This window comes from Poecilia formosa, unplaced genomic scaffold, assembly GCF_000485575.1.
Source record: "Poecilia formosa unplaced genomic scaffold, Poecilia_formosa-5.1.2 Scaffold0, whole genome shotgun sequence".
Classification (NCBI taxonomy): Eukaryota; Metazoa; Chordata; class Actinopteri; order Cyprinodontiformes; family Poeciliidae; genus Poecilia; species Poecilia formosa.
In genome coordinates, this window is record NW_006799939.1 from 5,326,131 (window position 1) to 5,335,572 (window position 9,442).

Genomic DNA, 9,442 nt, shown 5'->3' on the forward strand with positions numbered 1-9,442 from the left:
GACATTTATATTTGAAAAAAAAAATAAAAAATACTTGGATGATCTGAGTTATGACAAGATTTACATACAGGATTTTTGTATTAAATTTGTTTTTTAATCAATATAAAAAAGGAGGAAGGAAGAAGGGTAAAAACAAAAAAGTCAGAAAGGAATGGAAGAAGGAAGGAAGAAAAAAAAATAAAGGAGAAAGGAGAGAATTGAACAGGGAATACATTTCAGAAAAACAAATATTTTCTCATACTCTGCCTTTTTTTCTATACTTTTCCAGACCAGTGAAAGTAGCTAAGTGAAATCCCATACTTTGTCAGTCTGGTATGTGGTAAAGAATGTGATTTGAACTTTGATGTTGGCGTCAGTTTCTCAATTTTCTGGTGACTAAGATGATGGACATCTTCAGAACTGAGAAAAATCCTATTTTTGCATTTTGGAGGAAATAAAAAAGAAAAAAAGAGAAACCGTCAAACTTTAAAAAAAGTATTTATTTGGGATTGTTTACTCATATGGAAAGCTCACTTTACACTGAGGGGGGCAATATTATCAACAGAATAATGTAGACTGATCATTTGTTGATATGGAAGACGTCGGTGCAACTTTCTCTCTCTCTCTCTCTCTCTCTCCCAAACGCCCACGCGCACACGTGCGCGCGCGCACAAACACCATTCCCTCCACCTCCCCCGGAGGGTTCCCTGGGTGGAAGACATCATCAGCCGCTCCAGGAGGTTGCAGAAGCCGGCCGCGTCATCCTGTGGAATGGGCGGCGCACGGACGGAGGGTGTTTTCCAGCTTTAAAAGCACCGGAGCCGGCTCCTCTGACAAACCGAGCTGCGTCATCCAACTGTGGAGACTTCTCAAAGAACCTTCACCGCTCAGAAGCGGTCCAAAACTCACCTCAACCCGGTCCAAACGCTGCCACTCTTCCTCCCCCCTCTCCTGCTTCCCCTCTCCGACACGGTTTACTCCTCTCGCTCGTGCTCAGAAGAAAAGTTCACTCTTCTGTTTTAAAGATTCCGAAGCGAATTATGCCTTACGGCGTGTGAAGTAAAGCAGTGTTGCCGCTCTTGAATAGTACCGTCGGCGAAGACGTTGGTGCACGTTGAGCGCAGCCGGACGAAAGTTGCGCATCGCTTGTTGAATGCAGGATACCTCCAGCCTGAGCGTCAAAGCCAAGTTCAACTTCGGAGCAGCAGCGCTAGCAGCAGCAGCAGCAGCCGGTCAGGAGCGGGGACTCCAGCGTCTCAAATCTACCGCCGCCGCCGATATGAAGTCTGCAGAGGAAGGTAACATTTACATTCATAATTCTCCCCCCCCTCCCCCCATGTTTGATTTGAATATAAAATGCATTGATATAGAGTATTCTCTTAATGGAAAAACAAAACAAAACGCTTATTTCTCCAGCTTTTATTGACTGAAAAAAAACAAAAAAACATCTCTTTAAAATCTCTGTGTCAGTTCCACAACACATTGTTTTGGCTGAACTCTGCCAAAACACAATCTTATTCAAATGCATTACATGCACACCGTTACCAGTCGTGTTTGCAGGTGCACCTCTTCTTAAAGATGATGGGATTCATAAACCCTGACTGCTATGAAAGTGTCATGTTAGATGTAGGGGTGAGGAGGGAACAAACGGAGAGCTTCTTCATCCCAGGGGTTGTTGGAGATTCTGATTCTTTTTAGGCTTCTGTGCAGAAGTTGAGGTAGTGGTTTGCCTTTTTAAAATATGAGCTTGAGAGAGGGAGAGACATAGCCGGCCCAAGACACAAGCAAACTAAGCAGCTGCTTTTCATCCCTGCAGTCAGGGTGTGGGGGGTGGTGGATCAGAAAAGGGACTAAATCAGGTTAAGAGATAATAGTTTCTCTTAACCTGTAAAGCGAAACTCCCTTAATGTGTAAAATGTTTGTTTACTTTTCTCTCATTGAAATTCTATATTTTCAGCTTTCTACACTATAGAACCACCTTCAAACTGTGTCAAAATCAAGACTAAAAAAACGGCTTTTCACTATTTTTTTTTTTTTTTTTTTTGTAAATTATTTTTGTATTACTTCACATCAGTACATCAATCCCTCCACAGCTGGTAGAGAATGTCATCATAAGTTCAGTAATCTTTTAATAAAAATAAAAATTTACACTAATGTCAATACAGAAAAACATATATATGTCTCATATATACATTGTAAGTGTAACACAATTTCCATCTCATGTTACTTTTTAGTTGCGAGTTGTAGTCATGGTTAAATAAAATGCACTAACATTTGAGCATGGGCGATATTCTGTGGTGCCCGTTTTCTGCTGGAAGGCACACAAATCAGATCGCATTCACATTCAAGGCAGCAAACTTTGATTTCTTTTTTTTTCCTTCTTTTTTTTATCTGAAGCTCTTTATAGTCTGTTTAGTCTCAATTTTCAGTGCTGATGGCACTGGCTTTTTGTGGATGTTGGGAATTTCATTAAGTCTTTGAGGTTTTGTACAGACGGGTGCAGGCCTATTATTCATTTCAGTCCCTGAGCACTAAGCCTCATAATTGGTAACAGGCATGTGCGTGTGTCTGTGTTTGCAACTAAGACGGAGAGCTGTGATCTGCACGTTGTGGGATGTCGGGTAGCCGACTTGACAAGGAGCTATGCGTAACCACACGGAGATTCAGCTATGCGCCATGAGCCGCTAAGCTATCGTAGATAAATCCAGATGTCCACACACACACATACACACACACACACACACACACACAGACCCGTCCGATGTTTGGCCAAAGATCTTTGCCAGCCATGCACGCAAAAAATGGCCCCAGGGCTCTCAGTTCCAGAGGCTGCAGATGATTTCTGTGAGGGACCACGTATCTCTCTTTCTGAGATCCTGTCAGTCTGAGCGCAGCCTCCACCACAATCCCTGTGGATAAGCTCCAGTATACTGGTCTACTGTCATACTGGTTTAGTTGTGGTGAGAGAATGTTTTGATCATGATAGTGTAATTGAGAAAAATTGCTGTGCACGGAGAGAACACGTTATAATCTGTGCGACAGTGAGAGCACTTTGAGACCACGCCGCAAGCAAACGTGGAGGCACTGTTTTGTCTTCAAGTGTGGCTTTGACCTTTCTTATAATCATCTCCCCGCACCCCAAAAAAAAAAAAAAATTCAGAGCTTTCTGAAAGTTTTCTTTCTTCAGCAGCAGTGACGCGTGTGAACCCGGAAAACCCGAGTTTCAACATCATGCCGTGTGTAAAAGTGAAAGCCTCAATGTGTTTTGAGTGGGTGTTAGAAGAAGTCAAGTGTGCTTGCAACTCAGTGCACAGATCAAACACACATTTAGAGGAGTAGCAGAAACAATCAGCTGCAGCGCAAGCTAAAGGCAGCCGGGCCTGACTCAAGGAGGAGTATCACGACGGGTGGAGCGGGCGGGAGACCATCATCTGTTCAGACCAGAAAAGGGAGAGAAAGGCATCAGAGAGGACTGAGCTGGGTCACACTAGCTTTCATGCTGAAAGAGTGGATAATGACAGAGGCAGAGATGAGTTCCCAGCAAGAAGAGCAAGAGTTTGACTTCAGCTATTTGTTTGAGGACAGTCAAGCTGCCCAGAATGAACCAGACAGAGGTGGGTAGTGAGGAGCAGAAAAGCCTTTCCTAATTTATTGCTATTAGGGGATTCATATTAAATTGTCTGAAAACTTTTGGGTGTACTGTTTCTCAAAGTTTGATTTAAATGTCCGTTGTTTCTATCATTAATGTCAACTGTTTTATTGGAGATGCAGGTTTCTAAAAGCAGGTCCGTAAACTAATTTTAAATCCCCTGCCCACATGTTATGTGGCATGTGACGGCTTTGTCATTTCATGTGATGCGCAATAATGTTGTGGTTGACAAATATAGCACAGCACATTAAGTGCCCTTTATCAGGTTTCAGACTCAGTGATGTTATGTCTCACCACCTTCAGCATCACTAAAGCTGTTGGATACAAAAAAAAAAAAAAGAAAAAGATGTGAGTTTTGACAAAGCAGCCAACCTCGACGGGTGTGATACCGTTTAGGTACATACGTTAGGATATAAGTGCTTCCTCTGACTTTGTAGTTGACTTGCACTTGCGATATTCTCGTGAGCTTGGTTTCGCGTGTACTGTGCGTGTACCGTTGTGCATCTGTGTGTACAGCGCTACAGCCAACTCTCTTTGACTTAATCACAACCTCGGAGCGATGCGAGAGTGCTGTCAGCTGTCCACAGGGGAGGGCCTAATTCACTCAGTGAGTGATGCAATCAATCAAACGGAGCATCAATCAGAGCTGCAGGAGGAATTCTTGTAGAGTACATATGACAGCAGGGTGTGCCGAATAGAGCCATGGATGCACTGATCAAACAAACAGAGAAGCGGTGCAAATTGTGACTATGCTTCATGTGCAGTAAAGCTTAAGACATGCCTTGTTGCTCTATGTAAATTGGGAAATACTGAATTGATACGCCATCTTGAATTCAGTTAAAAAAAAAAAACATTTTCACTGAATTAGTTGTAAATAATAATTCTGATTTATGTTTTTCAGATGCATACAACTACACACCAAACGTCAGTCTTCCAATTGGCATGGGCAACCCATGCCTGTCTACGCAGTACCACACCTTGCAGTCCAGTCCTGTCATCCCGGTCTCCTCTTGCCACCAGACTGGCTACAGTGTCCAAAATGACAACCATGCCGCGTCAAGTTACTACCTGCCTCAAGCCTTGAGACCCAACGGCGCTCCGGCTCTGGAAAGCCCTCGTATAGAGATCACCGCCTATAGCCAATACCCGGAGGATGAAGTAGAAGCCAGCGGCAGAGAAGATCACATCATCAAACGAGGCGTCAACTCTATCGTCACACTGACGCTGCCGAATGTGGATGGGTACCGTGACCCCAGCTGTCTAAGCCCCGCGAGCAGCATATCCTCTCGCAGCTGTAACTCAGAGGCCTCATCCTACGAATCTGGCTTTTACAACTACGACAATTCCCCGCAGAACTCTCCCTGGCAGTCACCCAGCGTTTCGCCCAGAGGGTCATCCTCACTTCTGTCTTGTCCACATGCCATCGGTCCCGCAGCCTCTCCTCACCATTCGCCCTCCAACTCCCCTCAAATAGGCGCGATGGCAGAGGAGGGATGGCCAGCGCAGCCACGTGGGTCCCGGCCAAATTCCCCCTCCTGCAGTGGAGTTGGCGGAGGCAACAGCGGTGGCATGGGCAAGAGAAAATACAGTTTCAGCGGCTCCTCTTACCAGCAGACATCGTGCTCACCCAACCAATCACCCACCCCTTCTTCACATGGTTCCCCGAGGGTCAGCGTCACAGATGAGAACTGGCTTACCAACACCAACCAGTACACCAACCTTGCCATTGTTGCAGCTATTAATGCTCTCACCACAGACGGAATGGCTGACATGGCAGAAGGAATCCCAATCAAGACACGGAAGACCATGCTGGACCTCTCACCATCCATGAGTCTGAAGGTGGAACCCGGAGGTGAGGACCTGGGTCCAGAAGGGGAGCTTCGACATGAGGAGTACCCTTCCCGCCTTAGCCTCAAGAAGGAGAATTACTGTGGAGGGTTTCTGGATGTACCACAGCATCCATACTCATGGTCTAAACCCAAGCCTTACCTCAGGTAAGCCACTCCTTTTATTGTGTGTTGAGGTTTCACAAATCTGTTAATATTCCTGTACCTGCCCAGTCGTGTGTTGGACCGTGGGTTGGGTAGGTCTTCTGCTTACTTTCATTTAACGAGAGCTTTTAATAAGATGCAACAAAATGGCATGAATTAGTCCTGATTAGGGGTGTAACAAGATCTATTAGGACAAGATCTCATGGCAGTAAAACGCTGCAATATTTATTGTGAAAGAGAAATCTGTCTCCGTTTCTGTCATTGTGTGACTACATTCTGTGTCATATGATGTGGTAGTATCCAGGGCTTATAAACTATCAATATAAGCCCTGGATGCGTTTTAATGTTTTATCTATGCTTAATAATTTTGGTTTTGAGTAAAAAAGAGAGTTTTTTCATTATTCCCCTGGTTTGTTGACAGAGTGAACAAATAAGCCTGGATTACAACACAAACTCCGACAATACGATGCCATATTGAAATAGTTTATGTGGCAGCATTCGAGGTTCTATTGAAAAAAAGAAAAGTTGACACTGTGGAAGATGAGATGTAAAGTATTTGTGAGCACAACAAGGCTATTTTAAATCCTATGCATTACCCACTAAAGATGGTAAAGTTCAGATCTGCTTTAAAACTTCTTACATGTGGATCTGCAGGAGCATTTCATGGTTGTTAATGATTCTGAGCTTGTTTTGTTTTTGTGAGCAAGATGATCAGGTCTCATTGTCCCAACCGTAAATGCAAACTACAATCTCTGACATCATTTTGGACATTTGTAGCTCCCTCTTAGTCTAATGCAATATTTATTGCATTATCTGTAATCCCACACAGACTAGAACCCCATCTACACACCACCCACAGCTCATGGTGGAAGCATTTCTTTGTAAAGTTTGTCTCAAACAGCTGGGTCGCACCAGGGAGTCACATTTGCAAAGGTTTCCATAAAACAAATAATATATGACAGACGTTAAGCTGAATCCTCCTTTCTAAATAAAGTGCCACCAGTGGATAATTTATATTATTCATTCAGATCCAACTTTCCCCAAAACTGCCGCTAGAAGCAGAGATGCACACACTTCTACTACCTTAAACGGGCCTCTGATCTTTACCTTTAAGCCTTTAGCTCACTGTTTTACTGAGTACACAATCCATCACCTCAATCTGACTCATGTATTGTCTTTATGCATCTATATTAAGTTTTGCTTATTTTCCTGAGAGGACAAGATTGTTTCAGTTTTTAATCTTCAAAGGCCGTATAAAAAGTCAAAGAATCAAAGATGCACGCTCCTCACTTCCAAACAAGCTCCCTTTGAAGATCAGAGCTATTTCATAAATCATATTTCGCACAGAGGAGCTGCTCAGCTTGTGTATGCAGCCGTTGCTATAACAACTCACACACAAATATGGTGTGTAGACACACGTTCAAACAAACACACAAGGTGAGCCCCCCTTTGTGGCATGTCTTTCCAAGCCAATAGCACACTTTCCTGTTGGAAATCAAGTGTTTGATTAAGATAGTGAGGAACAGGAAGTAACGGTGACAGGCTCGACTGAAGGGGAAGCAGTCTAGGAGTTAATCAGCTGGCTCGCTGCACTGGCCTGTCGCGCCATTAGACCATCTTTTCTCCCCGCAGTTAACGTGATGTCATGCACCGTCTGGGCAGATAAAGCCTTGCGGGGGGAAATCAGTTTGTCTTGGGTCAACAAACAGCCAGCAAGTTCCACAGAGATGCCAGAGATTGGTTTCAGCCAAACCGCCCCTCGGGTCAAGGGTTTGCGTTTAGCAGGCATCCGGCCAGCCGAGAAATATTGTCTTGCACATGTTTGTTTTGGTTTAGATATCTCTGCGTCGTTCACATGGGAATCTCTGACTCTCTGTCTGGAGAACAATGACGTTGAGGGATGCCGGCTGCGGCTCGGAGAAAGAGATATCACGCGCTCCAAAGACGGGCCGCGCGTCTTGATCCGCTCTCTTCAAAACCGACGGGGATTGTGTCGTCAAATCTCAGTGTTACCCAATCCTGCAACAGAGCAGCTTAAACGTTGGTCTGTACCAGGTTTTGTTTGCGTGCCTCAGAAATGTCTTTCATCCTGCTGTCACTTTCTTAACTCGTTGTGGCTGTTCCCACCTGTCATGCCATAATGTAAAACACACAGCTCTCAAACTGGGCCACATTTGCTTTTCATTTGCTTTTGTACATAAAAGACACAAGTAATTATTAACCTGGCCTAAAGAATTATGCATGTCAGTGTAATAGTGCTGTTGGTTAGATTTAGGACCATGATGAAACGGAGGAAGATCAAGCCAGTTGGATTACTCCAAAGTGGCCCAATTTGTGGCTAATTTAAAGCAAGCTTGGAATTATTAGATCCAGGTTTTTCTGACATGGAGAGAACAGTGAAGCGCCTGGAAGTTCACGTCTGTAAATTCAATTAAAAAAAAGCAGTGATTTTAATCTTATGTTACTTTCAGCTTAGGGCAATCAACTTGTCCTGTTCTTTGCAGCCCCTCACTGCCGGCTCTTGACTGGCAGCTGCCGTCCTGCTCCGGTCCGTACAACCTGCAGATTGAGGTGCAGCCAAAGTCCCACCACAGGGCCCATTATGAGACGGAGGGAAGCCGAGGAGCCGTGAAGGCGCTGTCTGGGGGACACCCTGTGGTTCAGGTACGTCTAACTGAAGTGCAGTGAAGATGCGAGTGTCTTTGAAATGTTACCATTGTGATATTCATTATCGATACAAGTTAGTTACGTGAATTTAAAGAAATGGTTCTGAGTTTGTAAGGGAATTTGTGTCACATTTCTGTAAGCAAAGACTTTTTTGTTGTCTTCATTTATTATAAATCCAGGTTCAGTTCTTGGAAACTAACATCCTGTAACTTTTAGATTGAGCCCTTCTTCAATAACATAAATGGCTCAATACTAAACTTTTGCAGAGCTGAATGACTGCTGACTAGGAAACTTGGCATTTTCATTGAGTTGTATCTAAGCAGGTGTATATCCAAAAGTTGTCGGATATTAGCTATTGACGACTGGAATTGAGCACTTAAATTAGCCGTTAGCTTGAAGCCACAAGCTAACTGCTTTTCTGAGATGAGCCTAGACTTTTCAGGCCAAAAATGAGTTGATAAATCTTAATTTTGAAGAGAATTTTTAAACAGAAGCTAATATTGTATCTTGACAAACACTTCACGTTAAAAGAACAGAGTTCATAAATATCACCTGTGTTTATTTTATTTTTTTGCTGTAACTTTAAGGGAAGCTATCCATCATTCTGACTCTGTTTTTATCTCTTTTTATCCTCATCTGAGGTTCATAACATTTACACTGCATCAAACAGGAATACCTTTATCATTACTCAAACGGTTCCTGTATCAGATTTAAGGCTATACCTTTTTCACTTTTTCATTATCTATGTAATAGACTTGATAATAGATCAATCTTGATACCTAAATGGTGCGCCCCAAACTTTAAGAATAACAGGCCTCGACTAAATTGGACTTCTACCATGTGAAGACAAAGCCATTCTTAAATATGTCATCCTGTTTTATACAAACACTCCTTTATGAAGTTTTAAGCCATGTTCACAATCACATTAGGTAGTTATAATGGTAATTTAAACAACTGTTGTCTACTTGTAGAGAATGAAGTGTAATTTCATTTTCAGTGAGAGTAACTGAAAAGTAAGGCAGTGTAAAAATCAATATCATGTCCTTAAACCACAATCTTTTTGCTTTTTAAATAACTTGTATACAGTTGTAGTTTTTTTTTTTTTTTGTGCATGCTTGTGATACGACCTGTTGTCAGTGTGTTCACAAAAATCTGG

The 9,442-nt window shown here is 43.0% G+C and overlaps 1 protein-coding gene across 1 annotated transcript; it reads left to right on the forward strand.

Moving 5' to 3' along the window:
- Positions 1–468: 468 nt before the first annotated feature.
- LOC103150565 (nuclear factor of activated T-cells, cytoplasmic 1-like) lies at positions 469–8,307 on the forward strand. The gene is made up of 3 exons (XM_007570284.2): positions 469–1,277; positions 4,530–5,622; positions 8,124–8,307. Exons 1-3 carry the CDS (start codon positions 1,133–1,135, stop codon positions 8,305–8,307), a joined length of 1,422 nt encoding a protein of 473 aa, XP_007570346.1. The 5' UTR covers positions 469–1,132.
- Positions 8,308–9,442: the final 1,135 nt, after the last annotated feature.

What these genes read in the sequence shown, in the direction of transcription:
- LOC103150565 (XM_007570284.2), top strand. Translation starts at nt 1,133, where the DNA reads ATGCAGGATACCTCCAGCCTGAGCGTCAAAGCCAAGTTCAACTTCGGA. An exon ending in TATGAAGTCTGCAGAGGAAG is followed by an intron (nt 1,278 to 4,529) that starts GTAACATTTACA and finishes TATGTTTTTCAG; the next exon opens with ATGCATACAACTACACACCA. An exon ending in AAACCCAAGCCTTACCTCAG is followed by an intron (nt 5,623 to 8,123) that starts GTAAGCCACTCC and finishes TGTTCTTTGCAG; the next exon opens with CCCCTCACTGCCGGCTCTTG.